General features: G+C 49.7%; 2 protein-coding genes across 2 annotated transcripts in view; both read left to right on the forward strand.

The window, feature by feature from the left end:
* Positions 1 to 540: 540 nt before the first annotated feature.
* Positions 541 to 3,507, forward strand: ATP5MG (ATP synthase membrane subunit g). Its single transcript, XM_079545882.1, has 3 exons — positions 541 to 649; positions 831 to 991; positions 3,332 to 3,507. The coding sequence occupies exons 1-3, from the start codon at positions 586 to 588 to the stop codon at positions 3,428 to 3,430; spliced, it is 324 nt and encodes a 107-aa protein (XP_079402008.1). The 5' UTR covers positions 541 to 585; the 3' UTR covers positions 3,431 to 3,507.
* Positions 3,508 to 7,218: 3,711 nt separating this feature from the next.
* Positions 7,219 to 24,082, forward strand: part of KMT2A (lysine methyltransferase 2A) — a 41,942-nt gene continuing 25,078 nt past the window's right edge. The window contains exons 1-5 of the mRNA XM_079545913.1: positions 7,219 to 7,581; positions 18,376 to 18,445; positions 19,196 to 21,864; positions 23,085 to 23,262; positions 23,688 to 23,922. Of these exons, the coding sequence (XP_079402039.1) occupies positions 7,234 to 7,581; positions 18,376 to 18,445; positions 19,196 to 21,864; positions 23,085 to 23,262; positions 23,688 to 23,922 (3,500 nt within the window). The 5' untranslated portion in view covers positions 7,219 to 7,233. The remainder of the gene's footprint in view (positions 7,582 to 18,375; positions 18,446 to 19,195; positions 21,865 to 23,084; positions 23,263 to 23,687; positions 23,923 to 24,082) is intronic.

Below are 24,082 nucleotides of genomic sequence, written 5' to 3' on the forward strand. Positions count from 1 at the left end.
ATGGACTGAAAGGGGACAGTTCTGCAACTGCGTACGTGCTGATCGTGGACGGGGTTTCTTTTTCAGATGATATATGGGACTAAGGGGTGACAAAATGCAATATTTAGATACTTGTACAGTCGGTCGTGAAGGTCTAGCAGCTCATAGAGCTCCTGCGCGGAGAAATTAGTTGCAGAAAAGCTTCTGCTTTAGCCAGGAGGAATGACGAGGCTGCACGTTCTTTTGGAGGAGCTTGTAATTAGCGGTCGGTGAATGAGAACACCTGTTGTTTCAGAGCTCTTCCGGAGCCGCGTTGCCTCCCTGCCCAAGGCTGTGTACGTTCTCCCGAGGAACGCTATAAATCCTCTTTGCCTTCACGCCGTCCCTCGCCTGGTTTATCGCCGCGTTTGGGGGCACGGGGAGGGCCGGCATCGCGCGGGTCTCGAACCCGGGGACCTCGGGGCGCCGCGCTCCGCCCCGCGCGCGTGGTGTCGGGGTCCTTGTGGTTCCGCGCGGGCTGCCCGCGGCAGACGCCTGACGGGAGCACGAAAAGCAGGCGCCGCGGGCAGGCGGGGTCCTGCGGCGGCAGCGGGGTGACTTTGAGGCATGGCGCAGGCCGCGCAGAAGCTGGTGCAGCGCCTGAGCACCCGCGGGCCTCAGCTGCTGAGCGGTGAGCGCCGGGCGGCCGCTCTGCGCCGACGTGGGACGGGGCGGGAGGTCCGGCCGCGGTTCTCCGTGCGCTACGACGGCGGGGAAGGGCGCCGGGCCGGGGGCCGGGAGGGACGCGTGTGAGCGCAGCCCGCCGCCCACCACCGGGCTCAGCTGCGCGCTGCTCCTTTTGTCCCTTCTAGCTGCCGTAGCCTACTCCAAGCCTCGTCTGGCCACGTTCTGGTACTATGCCAAGGTCGAGCTTGTGCCTCCGACTCCCGGTGAGATCCCCAAAGCCATCGACAGCATGAAATCCCTGGTCAGGAGCTTTCAGTCCGGTCGCCTGGCGCAGCTCACGGTGAAGGTAACAGCTAGGTGGGGATGGACGTGAATAGGAGGCTGTGCTTCTGTTCTGGTTAACAGATGCCAGGTAGGGCTGCTCACTGCAGCCTGCCTTATTGCATCCAGAGCTTTGCTTCTGCTAATTGTTGCCTGCTTAAACGAGGGTGCTTGGAAGACTGTTTTCCAAAGAAAACCAAAAACAACCAGCTAAAATCTGCCCTCAGAGCAGTGACTGGCTCAGTATCTGTTCAGTCATACGTCTGTAGTTATTGGGTGCTTCTACCCTGCTGCGTTTGCATTAGGAGTGTTCACAAAGCCAGGGGTTGGGCTTTGTGCTTTGCATCTGCAGTCCTTCTGTCCTCCGTGGGCGTTTCTGATCCTGACCTTGGTGTCTGTTAGTAGCAGTGTGATAGAGCTGTGTAGCAAACAGGCGTTCAGCTTGTTTTCTGTTTTCTCGTTCCTGGTACCTATTAAGTATTCTAAAGTGTGTTTAACCTCCAGGGTGTTTTGTTGTCATGAGGCTTAGGATCTGTTCAGAATAATTCTGATTAGGCTCAGTTACAGGTGAAGACGATGATTGTCTTTGGATGTGTCTTATAAGGATGGTATTTTAAGCTGAAGTAACTTGTGGAGATAGGAGCTTTAACATATTTGTCTCGTAATGCCCTTGAGGACTTCCTGCTCAGGCTGGACAAACTGTGTCCTGCTTGGCTGCTTAATCCTCATGTGCTGCAAGTCAGAGATGTGCAGCACTGGTGCTGCCTCCCAGCGCAGTGAGCTTCCATCTCATTGCCTGCATGTCTGTGAGGAGCTGAGGCTGCATTTTCTGCCTGGAGCCTGATGTTAGGTCATCTACTACTGCAGTTTGGCTGTGTCTTTATTGGTGACACGCTCCCCAACTCAGAGCTGCAATGAATATGAAAATCTAATCAGTTGGATAAGGAACAAGTCAGTCAGCTGGGGTAAATTTGCCATCACTCAGGAGAATCCCTCATTTTAGATGAGGTTTTGATAATGCTTGTAATCACTGAGGCACATTAAGGCACGTGTTGTTCATTGTGACCATTTTATTCTCTGCTAGTCAGCTTATTTTCACAGTGTTGCTTTTTGCTGTTAAAAGGACCCTTTGCTACAACCCTTGAATTATTATTTCTTCTCAACCATCTACCCGTGGACCTTTCCCTGTGTTTCTTTCAAGTCCTTCAGAAGAGGCATCCCATTGCCTCTTATGTTTTTGAGGCTTTATTGCTGCCTTTTACCTGCTGCCTGCAGAGAAGCTGGCTCAGACTAGCTTCCTTCCTCCTGCTGCTGCCTTTGCTTAATTCCGCACACTAAGCAACCTCATCTAACAGAGGATTTCAGCTTTGCCTGTGGAGGGCATCATATTGTCTTTAATGCTCACAAAAGCAATTAAAAAATGTTTAACATGCGTGAGTAAGATTTACAGCTTGTGAAGGAACAGTGCTGGCTGTCGCATGCAGAGGAAGTGCGTCGTGCAAGTGAGATCAGTGTTTGTTAAGAAAGGAGCACAGAGTGGTGTTCTCTGCAAACCCAGTTCAGCTCTTTGTGAAACCATTCCCCATGGGAACCAATACGTGTTACGTAGGTGTTCTGAACTCAGGAGCTGAGGGCTGGCATTTCAGCAGTGTGTTCTGTTCATTACCAGGCTTATAAGAAATTACACACACAAAAGCTTGTCGTGTTTTCCTGGATGAGCTCAGGGATGGAAGAGTTCTGCAGGCTCTTCAGGCTCTGACAGTTGCAGTCTGTGAGCCGCAGGCAGTCAGCACACAGTGGTATTTTCAAGGCACGGTTTCACCACCAGCATTCTAGCTTGACATACTTTCCTGAGCTGCTGTCAGCTGGCTTGAAGCTGGGAGCATTTATAGGTCAAGAGTAGAAAGTGTTTCAGTGTTTCAGCATTGTTTCAACTCTTCCACAACTGTACCAGAGCTGCGCTATGTTCCCTTGGCTCCTGGCATTACCTGCTCAAGTGGAGAGAGTAGGGAATGGATTTGCCCAGCAGCCTTAAAGCTGTGTCATCTGTTTGGTGCATTCCTTGCCCTGAGCTTAGATTTGTTTCCTGCAGGTATGGTTTTAGAGCCCTGTAAGACGACGACTTCTAAAATAAAATCTCAGCTGGTGTGGTATTTAACGTTTCAGAGCCATTTTACCAGCGTGACCTGTTGAGGGGTGGAGGAAGGTGATAAACAGTAACTTTGCACATCTGGTTTTGGCTTAAACTGTTGTCTTGCCAATCGGATGACTGCTTTGCTAGTCATGCATGGTGTTTGATCACAAGAGCAAGAAAGGAAGCTGTTGCAGGAGCAAATATTCTAAACTGTGGCTTTTTTTCTTTCAGGAAGCGCTGAGGAACGGTTTGGTGGCCACAGAGGTGCTGATGTGGTTTTACATTGGTGAGATCATAGGCAAACGAGGCCTGATTGGATACAATGTTTGAAGACTCGACCTCAGTAACACAGCGTTTGCTGCTGCGGCCCTGAGCCTGTAACACAAATAAAGCCAGGAGCTGATGTAGAGTTGTTGTGGTCTTTTTGTGGTGGTTGGGATGCGAGCCTGGCAATGTCACCAATGTCACCGATGGCTTCTCTGGCACAGCTGCCTGAAGGGCAGTCCCCTTAGCACAGCAGCACATGCTGGTGAAGTGACTCGCTTTCCTCTGCCTCTCCCTCAAAACGTGAGGCAGCATTAAAGCTGGCTTGGGTCATTTCTGCTGCTCGATCGTTATTTCTGTGCAACAAGCACAGTGCTGCGAAAGTAAAGCAATTTCAAGCTGACTATATAAAAGCTTTCACTTGTTTCTGAACGTATTTAACATTAGACAGTGAGAACGTGCAAGAACTCACAGTATTTTAAGGTGTCAAAGGATACCTTGGCATTGTGTGTATTGTATGGTCTTACAGCATTATTCTGTGCAGTTTGGTTTTGGGCGAAACTTGTGCTGGAAGACTTTAAAGGTAAGCAGAATGGTACTGTACACATCATCTTAAGTCACACATGGCTAAAAGTGTGAGCTGTCTAGAAGTTCACAGCCCTGCTTATTTTTAAACAAATTCTGTACAGCCATATCTATATAGCAACTTAGTAAGATTAACTGCATTGCAACACCATCCCCTCCTCTCTAATTTTAAAAGGAGGTCTTTGAAGGTTTCAGTCTTGTTTGGATGAGGCTTAACTAGTTGTTTTTTTAAAATTGTCTTTACTGTCTTAGAAAATGGTCTCCAGTCAATATTGTTTTTTGTTGTTGCATTACCTGGGACTGTTCTCAGGTGGTCCTTTGATCCACAGGGCTTTGTGTTAAGTTCCTTGGTGACCCTCAGCCCGGCTGCCCCACGTCGCTCACAGCTCTGGGGAGGTACTTGTGGCAGAGCTGCCTTTTGTGCCTGCAGCATTCTCAACTCCCCCAGCAGTTCATGGCAGGAAGAAGCCTTGTGTGGTCTCTGGGATGCTTTGGATAGGCAGCACAGGAAGCAGCCACAGGCAGCAAGTAGCACATTAGAGATGTGCAAGTATTGTTCTGGTTATTTTTCCAGAGCTGGTAACTGGAGTGCTGCTGTGCCTGCATTTCTGTTGACTACCATGGGCTTCAGCTACTGCTGTCTGCTTGGCATCACAGCAGGCTCCCAACAGACAATGCGTTTCTGTTGCACAGAGGGGTCCTTGACCCAGCAGCTGTGGGAGCACTTCTGAGAAAGTGGAGCACAAGATGCTGATGGGCAGCACTATTTTCTCTTGTAATCAGCGTGTGCTGTTCATGTCCCATCCCAGAGGCCAATGGCCTGGTGTTCAGAATTCACCATGGAACAGATAACTGCACCACCGCTGTTTGAAGGGAGCACAGCTTCACAGGAGGACCTCTTGCAGCTCCCCACTGGGCTCCTGATCCAGATACCAGGCAGCACGGGATGGCCTGTAGAGAGCACAGCTCCCCAGTGGCAGGGCCACAGTTCTCACTGCTAACATAGGATGTATAGACAAGAGAGATTGATTGAGCTAGCTTTGAGGTGAGCAGCTGCACAGCATAGGTTACAAGGTGACAAGACAGCACTGGAGTTATTTCTTGGAGTCTGAGACACTCTCAGCCCTTTCCATGCAAGGTTTGCCAGAGACTTCATTGCTGGAATTCTTACACCTGTGACCAAGGTGCTAATCATCTGCACAAGACAGATGGGGAAAACAAAGCTGAAAGAACTTTTGGGCTTTCACAGGTAAGTGCATCAGGAGTTGGGCTTCCAACCTGTGGTCCAGAGCTACTGCCTTGCTTTCTCTTTTCCCCAAATGCTTCTGAGGAGGTCAGTGTTTGTGCCTGGCACAGCCGAGCACTGTGGGCCTAGAAGAGCCCTTTCACACCTGGAAATTGTTGGGTGCAGCATTTTGCTGATATGCACTGTTATTTTTCACCAACCTCTGATGATGTGACTCTAACAAAGGGCTGAAGCCTGATGCCCCAGCTGAGCAGTGAGGGCATGTGCATGCAGGGTGCTTTTTCCTTGCTCAACAATACCTATGCACATCCTAGTGTGTGTTGGGTGTTTGGGGCTGATTGCTCTGTGTCAAGTAATTGAATGGCACTTAACTAAAGCATGGCTGTCTCCAGCTGCTTGGGAAGGGCTCTCCTGCCTCTTCTCTCACACTGCTGTCAGATATGTTGCAGGAGACTGCAGCGAATCCCAAGTGTGGTTGTACACAGTGGGTCCAGCGTATTGGAGGAGCCTGTTACACAAGTAAGCACATGATTAATGTGTGTGGAGGGGCTCATTTCTTCTGCTGCTGAATGACAGCCTTATGAACTGCTGCTGGGCGTTCCAGTTCCGTAATCCATCACCCAGCTGCGAGGGGAACCTGTTGAGCCTCATAGAGGTGGGTTGTAGCACGTATACTGGGTGACAGAGAGGTCAAGTGTGGAATTAGTATTAAATGTGGAGGTTGGTGGCCCTGCATGTGGCAGGGGGGTTAGAGACTCATGATCCTTGAGGTCCCTTCCACCCATGGCCATGCTGTGATTAAAAGCACGACAGCTCTGCAGAAGGGCAAGTCTGCAAGAACCCCCAGTGCCACTTGTGTGTTCTGCTTTTGCCAGGCTGAAAGCTTGCAGCCAAACCAGGCAGCTCTGGGCCCTGTGCTACAGCTTCCCTTCATTGGGAACACGAAGTTAAACTTGACTGCTAAAGGCTTGGCCATGCTCCAGTCTTCTTCACGCTCCCTGGAGCGGCAGAACCCACCTTATTTTAAGAGACACTGAGGTCCCGATGAGAAGTCCTCTCCCCCACCCCAACCAGCCCGCACAGCCCGTTCGTTTCCATTTGCAGGTATTTCCATCCTGCACACACCGTTTTTCCCTGACAGCCGCGGCTCGTGTCTGGGCAGCGCCGTTTTCCAAGGGAACAAAGCGGCACTTGTAGGAATTTAACCCCGTTCTCCCCGCACGGCGCAGAGCGGAGGTGAGGCCTCGCCGTGACATCAGGGCTGCTGGGCTCCGGCCTCTCTCCGGCACCAAACCCGCTCCTAAGCGGCGACGACAGCGGGACGGACCCCGCGACCCCTGGGAGCGGCAGGTAGGCAGGGAGCGGGGCGGGGGGAGAGCGGCGGGGCCTCAGGCACCTACCTGCGGCAGGCCTGGAGCCCGGGCCGGCCCGAGGGCTTTGCGGCCGCCCTCCGCGTCGCGGCCCCCTCTCTTTCCCCCCGCCGAACCCCGCGAGGCCGTCGCCCGCCTGCAGGCCGCCTGCCTCGCGCCCCGCGCCCGACCCGGGGCTGCGCTGAGCGGAAGCCCCGCGCCCCGCATACGGCCCGGCGCTATACAGGGGGTTCGCGGGGCGCCTTATGTCTTATGCGCGGTCCCGGGTAGCCGGGACTCGCGCTCTCGCTCGGCATTGCCGTTACGGTTATGTGGGTTGCTTACGGCCGTCTTGTGAAACAGCCCGGTTCTGGGGCTGGCGTGCGCGGTGCCCCGCATCTGTATAGCGCTCCGGGTTATGATGAGCTGCCGCGGCGGCTTACTGCGCTATTCAGGTCGAGGGGGCGCGCTGGAGCCTTTGCCCGGGACTCTGTATATTGCCCAGCGTTATGCCGGGCTCGCATCGGTCGCGCGCGGCTTACCCACGTGCCGGGGCGGCGAGATGGCGGAGCCCCGCAACCTGCATAACTCAGATTCTTATGCAGGACCTTTGCGGGCCGACGACGAGATATGCAGGGCGCGGGGGTGCGGCCCGGCCCCGCTCTCTGGCTCGTCGCCTCACAGTAAAGATGGCGCACAGCGGTCGGTGGCGCTTCCCTGCCCGGCCCGGCAGCGGCGGATGGGGCCGCCGAGGGCTGGGGGGGTCCCGGCTGCGGGTGCCGGCCGTGCGGAGCCTGCGAGCGGCCGAACCGGCGGCCCCGGAGGCGGCGGGCGACGGGGAGCGCGGCGGCCCGTGCTCCGGCGGCGGGGCGGCGGGAAGCGGGGGAGGCGGGGCAGCGCCGGGCTCCGGCGGCTCCGGGGGCCCCGCGGCCGGGGTGGGACCGGGCTTCGACGCGGCTCTCCAGGTTTCGGCCGCCATCGGCATCAACCTGCGGCGGTTCCGCGCGGCCTGCGGGGCCGAGGCGGGCAGCGGAGAGGTGAGGAGGGGCGGCGGGGCGGGCGGGCGGGAGGGAAGGAGAGAGGGAGGAGGGCGCGGCGCGGCCCGGAGCGCGGGGTCCCGGCCCGCCAGCATCCCCGCTCCGCCCCGGCGGCCGGCACACCCCCTGCCCGCGCACCCCCTGCCCGCGCAGCCCCGGCCCGCGCCGCCGGACACACCTACCGCGCCGCGCCGCTCCGCACAAAGGGCGCGCCCCGCCGCCGGGTGCCCGCCGGGGGTGGCGGCGGGGGGCGCCGCGGGAGCGGTGCGGGTGGCGGCCGCCCCTCCTCCGCCTCCGCGCCGCGCGGTCCCTCCCCGCGCACGCGACTTGCCGCCGGTGTGTCCTCCCCGCCGCCGCCGCCTCCATTATCCTCCTCCCGCGGCTCCTGCGTTGGGAAGGGCGGTAGAAGGCGGGTGAGGAGCGCGCTCCGCGGTACCGGGAGGAGGGGAGGGACGGAGCGCCGGCCGCAGCCGTGCGTCTCCCCGGAGGAGCGATGCTCGGAGGTGTTCCGGTCGCCGGTCCCTCGGGATCGCCGGGAGGAGGCATTAAGGGGGGAGCGCGAACGGGCGGCGGCTGTCGGGACCGGGGGACGAGCGCCGGAGCGGAGCAGAAAGCGGAGATGTCGGCGCCCGCCCCTCCTGGGTGCCGCGGGCACCGGTCCTGCGGTGCTCCTCCTCCTCCTGCCGCCCCCGGCTGCACCTGGCTGCTGAGCTGCACCCCGGGGCAGCAGGGCCTGGCAGGGAGAGCTGCTCGGTAGCAAGGAAGAGCCGTGCTTCTGTGTTTGTATTTTTCGGTTGTTCTTTTTGCCTTCATTTTTTTATTTTTTTTTTTATTTTTTTTAAGCCATTCTAATGCAGCCAGAGCAAGAGTCTGACAACAACCCACCTATTGACAGAGCGGGGAAGACATGATGGGGATGTGTTACTTACTACAGGCTGCAGCATTCCTTTTCCGTGTTGCTTGCTTTGCATCGCTTGTTAGCTGTGTCCTTGGGCTGGCAGGAAAATTCTTCAGTTTCTTTACAGTAAAAGGCATTTATGCTTGTTTTCTTTTTGAGAGGCGTGTTCTGTCTGTGGTTCTAAGGGCAAGCTGTGGTGTGCATGAGTCTGTCCTGTTAAAAAACAGCTACTTTGCTTTATCATCACTGATTGATCATAATATCGGAGGTGATGAAAACGCGTGTGAGGGTGCATTCCACTTTGGGGCTTGTTCTCAGGGCTTTCTGGCAGGTGAAGTCATGTGCAGCTCTGAGCTCCCTGCTCCAGGTGGGGGCTCAGAGTCACAAACTCAGAAGCAGTCTGGAGGTGCTGCCAGCCTAACTGGCTGCTTATGGTCACCTGCTGAAGGCATGCTGCCTGCTAGCATCCATTTTGGTTGGTACCGAAATCCTCAAGGAGGCTGGTTGATATACTGGTAAATTCAGCTGTTTGCGATAGACCAGGTTGGTCAGAATTTTCTATTTACTATTTATTATAACTGCTACCTCATAAGTGTTGGTTCAGGGACAGAAACAACTGCCATCTCACCATCTGATCTAATGGCACAGCTAACAAGTTGCTGCATCTTCCGTGAAAACTTTTCAGCTTGTTTTATTTCTTTTTTTCTTAACAGCATTGGATTTTCCTCTTCTCTTCTTTAAGTCTCACTGTGTTTCTCTTGAAGCAGACTTTTTCATCTCAAAAGCCAAAGATGTCTATGAAAAATCTTTGGCACTTTGGCTTTTATGGCATCTTTGCTTTAAAATGGCTTCAGTACATTTTTGGTACCAGCACCTGGTGAGGAAAATGTCCGTTGGATTTCCAGATGCTGTTTTTCTTCTTAGACCTGTTTTCTATTTAACTACTAAAAACTTCTGTAACAGTGGAAAGTAATGATGAAGGTGCTTTGTGACTTGGTGTCTGTAGCTGAGGTCTGTCTGTCCATCCATGAGCAGAGAAGGAATAGACCCAAGATGCTTTTTCTTGCTCTGACACTGCAGTGTTTTCTTGTGTACAGCCAGGAGAGCTGATCACAGGATCACGGAATGGCTCGGGTTGGAAGAGACCTCAAGGATCACGAAGCTCCAACCCCCCACCACACGCAGGGCCACCAACCTCCACATTTCACAGCAGCCCAGGCTGCCCAGGGCCCCATCCAGCCTGGCCTTGAACACCTCCAGGGATGGACGGGGCATCACAGCCTCTCTGGGCAGCTGTTCCAGCACCTCACCGCTCTCATAGGAAAGAACTTCCACCTGACATCCAACCTCAGTCTTCCCTCCCTCAACTTCAAACCATTTCCCCTTGTCCTTCTGTTATCTGCTGTTGTCTCCCCTCCTGTTCATAGGCTCTTGAGCATTCGGTTCAGGGTGCCTTAAAGGTTGGTTTGTTATCTTTGTTGCTCCTGTAAGAAGGTGCCTTTCCTTCAGTGATGCTCCAAGTATTTTAGCTTCAGACATCCTTAACCACTGACTTACTCTGTGTGTTGCAGTCGTAGTGAAGAGCACAGCACCAGGAAGCCTAGGACACGCTCTTCTCTCCCACAGCACACGTTTCTATGTGGAAGGAGCAAAGGATGTGAGAAGAGCTCTAATTCATCTCAGCAATGAGTGTCTGGGTGCTGCCTGTGGTGTCTTGAAGAGAGCGTGGCTGTGTGTTGGTGCTGAAATGGTGAGGTTGTGGTGCCTGCATGGTACCTGGCTGTGGGCACAGCTGTCTCCTAGAGAGGGGCTTCCATGAGCTCCCACTCACTGGGCTCGTTATGCACTCACTGGCAGCATGGGGCTTTTTGTCCTCCCTGCACCACATCAGCTGCTGTCTTCAGCTGAGGTTGCGTTCTGTATCAGAAGTCAAATCTTGATGAGTAATTAGTGTTTAGGTGACCGAAGTCATGTGGAAGCAGCCATGTTTCTGTTTTTAGGGCCATTATTTTGTAGGAGGTGGGCTTCCTTTCCGTACAGAAGCTCACAGTTCTGGAATGTCGCGGCACACTTCAGTGGTGCTGTGTAAGTACTTCTGCTGGAGTTCAGTTTTTCATTGAGATATATTGAAACCATTTAGCTTTAAGAGAGTTGTGATACTTGATTTTGGCACAGCAGGAGCTGGCAGAGGGGATTTTTGCATAGCAAAGCTTTCCTCCCTGGTTGACAGCAGTGGCTCTCGTACCTTTCTGCGTGGTGGGAATGACACTTAAGTAATAAGGGGAATTTGTTTGTGTTTTCTGCCTGTGTTCTGTAAAACGTGGTATGAGAGAAGGTGGTGTGTGGTTGTTGAGTATCTCTTGGAAGTGTCACTGAGAGCTCCCTCAGCATCACTGCAGCTTAATTGAAGCTTCAGGACATAAAAGCTGACAGTGTGTCGGATGTGTGCTGACAGTTTACTTCATAAATCTGCATCAGTTGGAAAAGTTAAAGCTAAGCTGCAGAAACTCAAGGTTGGAAATGGGATATAATAGCAGTGATAGTGACTCTAGTAGTGCTGCTGTAATTATACATGGATCATAATGCTTTATGAAGCGAATGTTAGAGCCTGCGATGCTGGCTGATGGTTGCCTTGCTTTGAGATGTGCCACAGCATGTGTGGGGAGGAGTGGCTTCTGTGTCACCCAGCTGAAGTGATAGCTTCTTTCCTCCATGAGCACGGCAGTTCTGGCAGCCTTGGGATTCTCCTTCCTATTTTGTGTTGAACTGTTACTGCAGAGCTGGGAAGCACGGCTGTGGAGCTCTGCCTGCTCCAGTTGATGTTATCAGTGATTGTGAGTTGAGGCAGGGCTGTTTCTAGTTATTGACATAAAGCAAAAGGCATGAGATGAAGGTGGTACAGATTGCAGCCTGAGAGCGGGGGGCTCCTTCATGCTTTCCTTTCCTTTCTGAAGAGTTAGGAAAACATTGTCAGAAGTGTGAAAATAAGAGTACAGTTTTTAACCACACTGTTTCCGCAGTTCAGTCAGCGTTAGCAAGTACTCATAACCCTCAGAGTATCGGTTCTGTGAAGGTTTTTGGAGGACTGGAATTTGGATTTCCCCGTGAGAAGCTGTTCTCAGTGCAGGGGTGTCACTCCTGCCATGGGCAGGTGGGGCATTCTCGGAAGGAGCAGGGATGCTCACTGCTCTGGGGGCTTCTTGGTGCTGGAAAAGTCAGAGGGCAGATGTTTGCAGGAGTAGCTCTCGCTGCCTTTTGTTGTACTGTAATAGAAGTGCTGAACTGCAGCTTTTACTGTACTGTGGGTGAAGGAAATGAGAGGAGGCTTGCTAACTCTGAGTCAGTTGTTCATCTCCCAGCCTCTTTAGCTGGCTTTCGGGTGCTTCCCAGCTGAAGCAGCATCCTCCTGACCTGTTGAATGCATAGCAGACCACTTGTGGCTTCCAAGAGCGAGCAGTTGCTTTTCTGCTGTGCCCACATGCAAGGTAACGTGCCTGCCTGCTGCAGATCTTCCAGCTGTGACACCAAAGCTTGCAGCTCAATCAGCTTTTAAGCGGCAAGAATGAAATGGAAAAAAGGTCTTATGTGAGGCAAGGAGCTGCCATGAGGCAGCGAGGTGTTTTGTTTTCAGTTGTACTATGTTTCAATAAACTGCAACGTGTTTATCTTGCACTCAGGGTGAGTGGTCAGGCAGAGGGGTTGGGTTTTGTTGGAAACCACTGAAGGTTTTCCACTTCAGCGGAGAAGATCACTCTCTCTTCTTGACTTCTTCTATTAGAGCACCTGAGTAAAACATACTTGGCATGTCTTGGAAGGCACCCTGATAGCCTCCTGATCTACTTAGAGCTGATGGTTTTGCAGTCAAAGGTTGGTTGGTAAAGGGAAAGTAGAGAGAATCACCATGCAGCACTGATCTTGCTTTTCCTTACAGCATTGGTGGCTGCTGAGGATGGTGATGGAAAGGAATGCATCTTGCAAATTGTTCACTTGTTGTTTTACTGTCAGCATTGAGGATTTAGCCCACAGTTCAGCCTTGTGCATTGACAGCAAGAGAGCTCCTGGACATGAAGTTACGGAGATGCTGCAAAAGATCTGATAGTGCTGTTTGCACTGAGTGAAGCAAGAAAGCATCTTTGAAATACTTTGTAATACTTTTATGCTTCGTTAGGTGGCATGCATTTCTTAAGAAGTGAAAGATGAGTCATTGCTATTGAAGATAATTTTTCTTATCCTTTGATACATCAACTATAGAGCATAACTCTGTGCATGCAGAAGTGTCAGGAGCACTTCAGGCCGTGTTTTGGTGTGTCTGGGCAGCGCGATGAGCTGCGCCTGCTTTTATTTAACCACAGCTCTGCAGTCCTTTCCATCTCTCAGTTGTTGAAGTTCAGCTGAAGCACTGCTTCATAAGTGCTCATTGTAGAACAGAGTGCCAGTGCTCTGTGAGATGCAGGCTGAGGCTCTGCTGTTACCTTTCTCTCGCTGGGTGCAAGCAATAGTACAGCTGACCCTCGGTGGTGGCATTGGAAGTGAAGCAAGCATTTCTCAGCTGCTTTAAAAAGTATTCCTACTGTGAATCAGAATTCTTCATGTGGAGTGCTGACTGTGGGGGACAGGCTGGGCTGATGGAATCGTAACTGTGCAGCACATGTGAACTGCTTGTGTTTTGTTAGTGGGCTGTTAGAAGTGAGCCTGTTGCTCGAGGTTCGGGCCAAATAGTGACAGACTGGCTGTGTCGTTCCGCCCTACCACTGGATGTTCATATTTTCCTTTTAGCAAGCTGGCAGTGCTGACCAGTGCACCTTGTGAGATTGTTGCAGCAGGTTGCTCTGTGTGATTGTACACACTCAAGGAACTCCCAAACTGGAGCTCTAACCAGGGCTGTGTTGTTGCAATTAGTGGCTGAGAGTACTGCTGCAAACAGTGGCGGGGCCGGGTCTTTCTGTTGTCTTGGGAGTTGTCATGGGGAGGTGAATAGTTGAGAGTTTTACTTTGCTTTCAGGATGCTGGGGCTGTTTTGAGGCAAGGTCCTAGCAGGGTTCCTGCATGGTTCCCATTAACAGCTTTTGGATATTGAATTAGAGCAAAAGGGCAGCTGGACCCTCAGCCATCTGGGCTGGATGTGGCTCTGGGCAGCCTGGTGGCAACCTTGTGCGTAGCAGGGGGGTTGAAACTGGATCATCATTGCAGTCCTTTTCAACCCAGGCCATTCTATGATTCTATATAACATTAAACCCCTAAGTTCTATTTGTTAGCGAGGCTGCCCCTAAGTTACACCTGGGCAGCATCACCCAGCATTACCAGGGGTTTCCACCTCCCACAAAGCTCTGAGTGCCCCAGAGCTGGGCTCAGGGTTTGCTCATTGCTGCCCTCTAAGGATGCTCATTCCTTCGGAAGGAGTCCCTGGGATACAGAGCTGTAGTTACCAAGCGTGCTGCTGCATGAGGTGCTCAAAATAGCTCCTCTCTTTCCAAGAAGATGAAGTGCTGCGTAACCAGGGCCAAAACCGGCACGGTGAATAGGAAGAAAAGTGAAGCAAGGTTCAGATAGCTCTGCTTTTAACTGACCTTTGTGAGAGCCGGCTGGATCAGCTGCATCACTGGGTTTAGTGGTTCTGACAACATGGATGGGAGACCTCTGCACTTCAACAGGTCTGTGGTGGTTTGGGTTGTAGTATTACTCAGAGACCAGAAAACCAGTTCCTACAGGACAGTTTTGTGTCTGTAGCTGGATTTTCCTCTGAGATCTTCAATCAGAAGTTCTTTGGAAAGTAATTTTGCTCCAGAGTGCTGTGGTAAGTTGAGTTCAAATGGGGATGTGCTTGGGACTTTCCTGTTCTTGCAGGAGCCAGCTTACTTCAAGGCACGACTGCACTCATCAGCTCACAGCCTTGAGGTCTGACCTGGGCTGTGAGCTGAGTGTTGGGTGGGGAGGTGCATGGGAAGCTGTGCAGCCCACCTGGGGCAGCCCCTGCATGCAGAGCTGTTTTGAGCCTTGCCCGTCAGGTGAGCCTGTCCTCATCCCATTACTTATAATCCCGACTGACCTTTGTGTTGCGTTATTCTTTCTCAGGTAAATGAGGTCGTGTGCAAACCGTCGTGGTTTTTAATCACTCTCCATCTGTCATGCTTTATAACAACTGCGAAAAAAAAGGAGGGAGGGAGGCTCCCTGCTTTATTTGTCTCCGTATTCAGTTTTGCCATAGGACTGACTGAATGGATGACAGCCATGCAGATGCATACCGGTGCTTAGCAGCCTTCTCCATCGTTGCTAATTTGGCTAATTTGCATGGCCTCCTTCTTAGTTTGTGAGAATGACCACTTGGAGGTCAACGATACCCTCGTGAACATCACCAAACAAACTTGAATGGCATATTGGTCATGCTACTTCTGCAAATGGAGCCAAAGTAATTATTTTTTTGGAGAGCCTCTTCACTGTAGACAATTCTTGTGACTGCTTAGTAGGGAATAAGAGAGGACGATCATCCCCAGGGTACTGGGCTGAAGCCAGGGTTTATTTAACCCACTGGACTTGTAATATAACAGTGGTCAGTGAAAATGATGCAGGTTCTGGTTTGTGGATTATGGTGTGGATGGTGAAAAATGTAATTAAAAAAGACAACGCAACAGAAAACAGCATTCATATCAGTGACAGTAACTTAGAGGCACTCCAAATCAGGACTGTTAGACAGTTGTGTTTTATCCTATTTGCTTCGTGGCCCCAGGCTCCGTTTGTTTGATGAGAGGTTGTATATCTCCAAGTTGTGTTGTGATGGCTGGGGCGGGATGGTGGCTTTGTGAGATCTTATGGGATGCTGCTTTTCAGAACGGCAGGAATGGGGATTCTTCTGCAGAAGCCGTGCAAGTTTCCTTGAATTTTCTCCAGCTTTCCTCCCTGTGCGCTTGTAAGGAAGCCCTGACCTGGGTCAGACCGCAGGGAAGCAGATGTGAGCAAACTTCTTAGGGGAAGTAAAAGTAGTGCTCGAGTCCTTATTTCTTTTCATTAAGCTCAGGGAAAGGTGGAGGGGGTTACTTGGAGCCCCTGCAGGCTGCGCTGTGAGTTCTGGTTTCTTCAAACCCAGCATTCTGTTCTGGGCAGGAGAACCATTAGGAGTGAGGCTTCTGCCTGTTCCACGCTTATCTTTGAATGCCAAACTGCCACCTCATGGCAATAACTACATAATTGTTTTATTTTCCTAGGCTTTAACTGCTGGTACACAGCGCCTTTGCCCCTTTGTTATTTTAAGTAAGCTTATTTTTAATTGCAAGTTTCCAAGGGCTTTGTATAATGTAAGGTGGTGACGGCCTTTCTTGGTGGGGCATGATTTTCCTCAAGTCTCATTTATTGATTTTTCCCAAATGAAGAAGAAACCCCAACTTACACAACTGTACCTGCTGGGATTACGAACTTCCACGTAGGACAGGCTTGTGTGAGACCTGACGACCAAATCTTCCAGTTGCTTTTGGTATTAAAAGCCTTAAAGGGGCTGCTTTCAGCAGCCTGTTCTGTAGAGGTGCTTTTTGCACAGCAGCACTGTGGGTCCAGAGCTGCAGCTGTGAGCTCCCCTCGTTCAGCGCTGTTTCTGCGCAGCAAATGAATGGAGCACCAGGGGATGTTTAATTGGAGCTGAGAGACTTGGAACTGAATTGCTTTATGGAAAGAAATCGTTGCTATCTTTTACACCAAGTGGTCTTTAGGATTAATAGTTATTGTTAGCCTTCTTCTCAGCAAAGAGTTTAATTATTTTTTCCCTCACTTTAGCTCAGCAGCCCCCTTATGAAGAGCATTCTCTGCTCCAAAACCTGTAGCTGTCAGCTTTTTTCACATGCATCCTGCACAGCTCCATCCATAGTCTCTCTTAGTGCTTGAAGAGGCAGATGAAATTTTGGGTGAGCAGAGCGCAAACAAAAAAATCCAGAGCAGGTCAGGTGGATGTGCAGGGAGCATTGGGAGTGGGGATGGGTGGTGTGGCTCTAACAGCGGCTTGGACTCTTGGACTTGTCAGGAGAGAGCACTGCAAGCAGCGTGGGAGCATCGCTTTTGTGATCTGCTCTTGTAAAACAGAAGGACAAGGAAGAGAGAATATGAAGCTATCATAGTGGGAGTGACAGCTACATTAACGGGGATGTAAGGGAAGAAAGGAAGGAAACTGAAAACCAGTGAAAGTTCAGGGCTGAATGCCAGTGGCTGAGCTTGGAAGGCACTGTTTAGAGGAGAGATTGGGAATCGATATTTTGGAGGGCTGTGGTTTGGTCTCAGAACAGCTCTGCTCTGGTGCTGCTCCCTGCAGCCTCGTGCTGAGCCTCATGGACTGGCAGCGTGCTGCTTGTCCTGACGCCTGGATCTTAGTGCTGCTCTGCACTGCTGGCTCACAGCTTGGCATTGGCTTCTCTTCCTGTTAATGTGGAATCAACGTTGGGAAGTGGTGGTTTATACCTTTCAGGGAAAGGTCATGGATTCTTCTGCCCAATGCAAGATACATCAGGTAGAAGCAGCACTTTTTGCCATTGGGGTATACTTTTTTTTTTTAATTGAGTTATGAGTTTATGTAGCACTGTTTGTCTCTATTGCAGTAGGTGTGCTAGAATGTTTTCTCTTCTGAAAGCTTGAATGGCTTCTCAATGTGTCAAGTTCCATTCAGCTAGCAAACTATTGGGGTGTGAAACCTCCATGGGTTGGGCTAGCTCAGCTACCCAAGTAGAATTGGTGTATTTTGGGTTTGCATTTTCTAATACCTGAGTGAATTTCCAATTCCTGGGGATGGTCATACAGATTAGTGGCAAGTGGTTTAATTTCTTTAAACCTAAACTATTGTTTCAGCAGTTGAGTGTAAGTGAATTAGGTATTTAACATATGAAGCACAAGATGGGGAAAAAGCACTGTTTCAACATACTCTTGAATGAGCCCAGAGCTAAATTAAGCAGTTGCTGTTGATTGGCACTGCTGAAGGTCTCCTGTTCCATAGTACTGCACCTTTGTCCTTTCAGCATACTATTTTTCAAGTACTTCCTCTCTCAGAGCTCAGAGAAGACTTGAGTTGTTAGAAAGGGGTGCGAGTAGAGCTGTGGCACCTTCCTGGTAGAACAAGAAGTTACTTTCCAGCATGCAGCCAGGGTGCACAGGTGATTAAAGAAGCAAGCAGCAATGGCATACCTGTTTGTAAGTGCAGAGGGAATTGAAGAATGGAAAACAGAATTGCTCGAGGTGAAATTGCACCAGGAAACACAGATCAGCATAAAAATAGAGTCACAAACATTGGTGGCACATCACGAGGATTTGCATTTGCATACTCCATGAGAAACCTGCCTTCATGTGAACGGAATGCCTGGAACATTGCATTGGAATATTGATTTGCTTTGCTGTATCAAAAATGGCCATTTCACGACTCAGCAGCTTTTTGTAGCATGAGCTCTTTTGCTAGTTGAGATGCGCCTTGTGTTGGTGCTACTTAGTTTGTTGTCTGCACCTTGTCTTACAGCACTTGTTGTAGTGTTTTGGTTTTTTTTCCCAATTCTTCTTGGTTTCTGTTTGCATTGTCAGGATAAAAAATAAACCATGGTGGTTAGTGCTGTTTTCCATACGCTCAGTGCTGTTGCAGGTGTCAGTGCTGTTACAGACGATGCCTTCAGGATTGCTCCGTCTTCACGTCAGCAGCTGGAGTCAAGCAACCTCCAGCCTGTTGCTCAGCTTGGAGGCCGTTGGGTGGTGGAGGTGTTGAGGTGGGCTACATCTGAAGGCCTGCGAGGTTGACGGAAGCCATGAAACTGTGTGCTTTCCTTGCAGGGGCTGTGAGCGTGGCTCTGGTGGGAGTAGGGAGAAGCTGCTCAGAGTGGGGGCTGGAGGGAAGTAAAGGCCCTGCTGAAGCTCCCAAATGTTAATCCTCTTTTTTGTTTCAGGATGAACAGTTCCTAGGTTTTGGTTCAGATGAAGAAATCAAAGTACAAAGTCCCACCCGGTCCCCCACAGGTATGTTCAAGTCGCAGGAATGGATGTTGTCTTCCTGTGCTCCTTTGTGATGCTCTTCTCTTGTCTTTCCTGCCTCTTGTCTTAAATCTCATCCACCACAAAGGCTGTTGGATGGTCCTTGGATTCGGTTTAGTTTTGGATGCTGTCTGTCATTGTGGTGTCTTTAGGTTTGGTCTGTTGAAGAGATAGGATGAAATCACAATGGGTTTGAAAGCAAATGAGTGGGTTTGATTTTAGGTTCTTGTCAATAATTGCTCTCACCACAGTACTCTGCTCATTCACCGCAATGCTCTACTCAATTTGGCCTTGCCAGTGAATTTTATTGTGGACAGCCTTGCTAATAGGGCATTTAACATGAAGAATGAAGTATGTAGTGAGAGCTATGTGAAGACCCAGAAGTGGAATAGCTGGGTATGAACTGAGAGGCACTGGCAGAGGTGAGTAATCAAGTCGTGCACATCTGCTTGATGATTCTAACTGGAGTCTTGAATGCTGAATGTATTTCAAAGCTAAAACCAGGGTTTTTGTTTTCTTTTGTATTACTTCACTTAGAGATTTTTAAGAGATTTACTTTGTGATGGAATTCTTTATATTGATAAAATGCTCTTTTTATTTGTTAACCGAGGTATTTTAGCAACTTGTCTGTGTTATGTGATTTATACTGAGTAAATACCTGTGTGACCTGGATAACGCTGAGCTGACGCTCAGAGAAATTTAATGTGTACTCTGCTTTCTCTACTTCCCTCTCAGTTAAATCTAGTCCACGAAAACCTCGTGGGAGGCCCCGGAGCAGTTCTGACCGAAGTTCAGCTGTACTGTCAGACTCTTCATCAGTGTGTTCCCCTTCAAGCAAGTCTGAAACCACGTCCATGGAGAAAGTAAAGAAGAAGGATCTGAAAAGCGGGGAAAAAAGACGAGGAAGACCTCCAACGCTTACTAGTGTAAAGTTCAAGTTGTCGCAAGTAAAGGACGCATCAGATATTCAGAAGGGAAGCAAAGAAGATAAAGAGAGTCTGAAAAAAATCAAAAGGTCACCATCCACTACATTTCAGCAAGCAACTAAAATTAAGAAATTAAGAACTAGTAAACTCTCCCCACTAAAATCTAAATTTAAGCCTGGGGCAAAACTTCAAATAGGGAGGAAAAGCGTTCAGATTGTGCGCAGGAGAGGAAGGCCGCCATCTTCTGAACGTTTAAAGACTTCCTCGAGCTTGGTCATAAATTCACAGCTGGAGAAACCCCAAAGGATACGTAAAGAAAAGGATGGCACGCCGCCTCCTACGAAGGAAGAGAAGACTGCTGTCAGACAGAGTCCACGCAGGATTAAGCCTGTTAGGATCATACCCTCCACAAAAAGGACAGATGCAACAATCGCTAAGCAACTCTTGCAGAGGGCTAAGAAGGGGGCACAAAAAAAGATTGAGAAAGAAGCAGCCAAATTGCAGGGCAGAAAGGGGAGAACCCAGCTTAAAAACATCCGACAGTTCATCATGCCAGTTGTAAGTGCTATCTCTTCACGGATTATTAAAACACCCAAGCGGTTCATTGAAGATGAAGACTACGACCCTCCTATTAAAATATCCCGACTAGAATCCACGCCAAACAGCAGGTTCAGTGCTACGTCTTGTGGATCCAGTGAAAAATCCAGTGCTGCTTCTCAGCATTCATCTCAGATGTCTTCAGACTCCTCCCGGTCCAGTAGCCCAAGCGTCGACACGTCTACGGACTCTCAGGCTTCTGAGGAGATGCAGACGCTTTCTGAGGAGCGAAGTAATACTCCAGAAGTTCACACACCTCTACCCGTTTCTCAGTCCCCTGAGAATGATAACAGCGACAGGAGAAACAGAAGGTTTTCCATAACAGAAAGAAGTTTTGGCCAGAGGGCTGCTAAAAAGCTGTCAGCCTTGCCAAGTGTGCCACAGCAGCAGTCCTCCTCCTCTCCTCCTCCCCCTCTGCTCACTCCTCCTCCACCACTGCAACCTGCTTCTGGCATCTCAGACCACACTCCCTGGCTTATGCCTCCTACCATACCTTTAGCCTCACCCTTTCTTCCTGCTTCTGCTGCACCAATGCAAGAGAAACGTAAATCAATTCTACGAGAGCCAACGTTTAGGTGGACCTCTCTAAAGCATTCCAGGTCAGAACCACAGTACTTCTCATCAGCAAAATATGCCAAAGAGGGTCTTATTCGCAAGCCAATATTTGATAACTTTAGACCCCCACCGCTGACACCGGAGGACGTTGGCTTTGCATCTGGCTTCTCGACGCCAGGTGCCACGGCTCCAGCACGTCTGTTTTCTCTTCATTCTGGAACAAGATTTGATATGCACAAGAGAAGTCCTCTGTTGAGAGCTCCGAGATTCACTCCAAGCGAGGCCCACTCCAGAATCTTTGAATCTGTAACTTTGCCCTCATCCGTTGGTCGAACCACTACGGGAACTTCTGCAACAGGTGTCTCTTCTAGGAAACGAAAGAGAAAAGTGTTTAGCCCTATCCGCTCAGAACCCAGATCTCCTTCGCACTCCATGAGGACCAGAAGTGGGAGACTTAGTACCTCTGACCTGACAACTCTCACCCCACAGTCTTCTGTCTCTTCCTCATTAACTAGCATTTCTGTTAGTTCTCTTGCCACTAGTGCCTTAAATTCAACTTTTACTTTTCCTTCCCATTCCCTAACACAGTCTGGGGAATCAGCAGAAAGAAGCCAGAGACAAAGGAAGCAGACTAGCACTCCAGCAGAGCCTTTCTCATCTAGTAGTCCTACTCCTCTCTTTCCTTGGTTCACAACAAGTCCCCAGACAGAGAGAGGCAGAAACAAAGACAGGGCAACAGAGGAACTGTCTAAAGATAAAGACGCTGATAAGAGTGTGGAGAAGGACAAGAGCAGAGAGAAAGACAGAGAGAGAGAGAAGGAGAACAAGCGTGAGTCAAGGAAAGAGAAAAGGAGAAAAGGGTCAGAAATTCAGAGTAGCTCTGCTTTGTTTCCTGTAGGTAAAATGCCCAAAGAAAAAGTTGTCAGTGAAGATGTTGCAGCATCATCTTCTGCAAAAAAAACTGCCGGGCGGAGGAAGTCTACAGCAATAGATCCTGTGGCAGATGTTTCCACTGCTGCTCTGGTAGATACAACAGCCATCAAAACCAAAACATCCAAGAAAGGTAGAGGGGGGTTAGACAAATCAGATCTGGACCTCAGCCCTGCTGTGCCGGCTTTGGAGAAGGAAAAAGCTCTGCGTCTCTCTACTCCTGCTTCAAGCACCGTTAAACATTCCGCTTCCTCCATCAGCTCTATGTTGGCTCAAGCAGACAAACTGCCAATGACTGACAAAAGGGTAGCCAGTCTTCTGAAAAAAGCAAAAGCCCAGCTGTACAAGATCGAGAAGAGCAAGTCCCTCAAACAAGCAGATCAGCCAAAAGCACAGGTATTCTTTTATTATTTTCTTTTTCTTTTGCTGGGGTCCATCTTGTTTGGCATTTTCACTGCAGATCACAAGCAGCTTTCATATCCTGAGCATGAAGAATGAACATGCCAGGCTAAGAAGCTGTTAGTGCAACAGATGGTAAGGGATCCAAAAATGAGAAGGCATGGGCAGAAGTTGAGGGGGAGAGAAAGCTGCTGTGTGCTCAGCTCAGGGGGAGCTGGGTGCATTTTTGGAGAGCGCTGCAGTGAAGCTGGTTGTTAGGTTTCTCTGTACACATGCAAGCAAAGTGAACATCAAGGGTAATGTGCATTTTTAAAAGCAGGGTTCTAAGAGACTGCAGTCGTTTTTCTGAAGATGGAATTAATCTTGAGCTCTCTTCTGTTACTGTCTCATATGATGATCTGATCTGTTACTTATGGGCAGAAGCAAAGTCCATTGGGATTTTGCATCTGGTTGGAAAACTGATTCCTACTGCTTTCCTGTCTTCCCTCTCTGCATTTGCCCCACCACAAACCCACCCTGCAATCTATTTAGCTATCAAGGTAGGTGTTACATGATAGCAATACCTTTTCACAGAATATTTCCTTTTTTATTTGAAGTGTTACTTTCCCTGAGAATGTTCATGTTAGAAATTACTAGTGCTTGTCTTTTGGCCCGAAAGGAAAATGTGTATGCATGTTTTATGTTTATACTAAGAAACCCAGACCCCTGCAATTAATTGTTTGGGGAAAATTTGACTAAGCTGCTGCATTTATCACCTCAGTAAACACAGTGCCCTCATCCTAGCAGCTACAAAGCTGTGAAAAAGCCTGATTTAAACAGCTTGACTGACTTCTGTCTTCTGCCAGATCAGTCAGTGCCCAACATTAGTCTGTTTATCCTGATTCCAGTCAACTCTGGGTTTTAATGCCACTGCTTTGGTAACAAGGCTTCATGAGTGAGTTTCTACTTCTACTTCTACTAGCTTTCTCCTAGCAGGTAGAAACTTTGTAAATCCAAACGAATAAAACTTCTTCTGAATTTTCTTCTCGTGGATATCTGAGGCTTAGAAGGCTGAGAGTCTTTATTTTTACCTCGGCTCTTACAAAATGCAAGATAGGGCGTACTTCAATTCTTCTTAATTCTTCTTAGGTTATTTAGAAGTTTCCATTGCATGTGTCACAGCCCCACTTTTGTGCCTTTCTTAGGAACACCGTCTGTTTTCATATCTTGAAATGCAGGGACAAGAGAGCGATTCATCAGAAACGTCAGTCCGAGGACCACGAATAAAGCATGTTTGCAGGAGAGCAGCTGTTGCCCTGGGCCGTAAGCGAGCGGTGTTTCCTGATGACATGCCCACTCTGAGTGCCTTACCGTGGGAAGAGCGAGAGAAGATTCTGTCTTCCATGGGGAATGATGGTAAGACTTCCAGTTTTCACTTGTGGATTCATGGAAAGCCTGCTTTCGTTGACTAGTTGGGTTAATGGCATCTTGACATCTGTAATAAGTACAGCCATGTCTGAGCCTATGAGAATGAGATCTTCGAGCAGTTAATAAGGGATAGTATGTTAAGCAGATCTGGGCTCCGTGTTAACATGCCACTGAGACAAGGTTAATCCTTTTAACCATTGTTAATTTTTATAAAAATCTGTTCTGTGCTGCACTTGAGATCTCTTGGGAGCAGTGTGTGTGTATGCGTGCATGTATACAGACACGGTCGCTCACGCCCCTTATGTGGCTCTGTGGATGAACTTAGATTTAACACAGTAGACTCCATGAGCTCATTAAATACTTCTGAAACATCATTGGACTTGCGTGAATTCAGCAAACTTTTTTTCTAATAGACAAATCATCAATAGCTGGCTCCGAAGAGGCTGAACCTCTTGCTCCACCTATCAAACCAATTAAGCCGGTAACGAGAAACAAGGCACAGCAGGAACCTCCAGTGAAGAAGGGCCGACGCTCAAGGCGCTGTGGGCAGTGCTCAGGCTGTCAGGTTCCAGAGGATTGTGGTGTCTGCACTAACTGTCTGGACAAACCCAAGTTTGGTGGGCGGAATATAAAGAAGCAGTGCTGCAAGTAAGTCTGAGTGTTTGAGAAACTGCTTGGTTAATCTCTGTATGGAGCAGGATAAGCACACCCACACGATGGGATGGGAAACAGCAGGCTTTTAGTCCTGTTGTGTAGGCTTTGGATGAATTTGGCCTGAGCTGAGGCTGGATCACTACAGGGAATTAAA

Source organism: Tetrao urogallus (assembly GCF_951394365.1).
Source record: "Tetrao urogallus genome assembly, chromosome: 22".
In the NCBI taxonomy this organism is placed as follows: Eukaryota; Metazoa; Chordata; class Aves; order Galliformes; family Phasianidae; genus Tetrao; species Tetrao urogallus.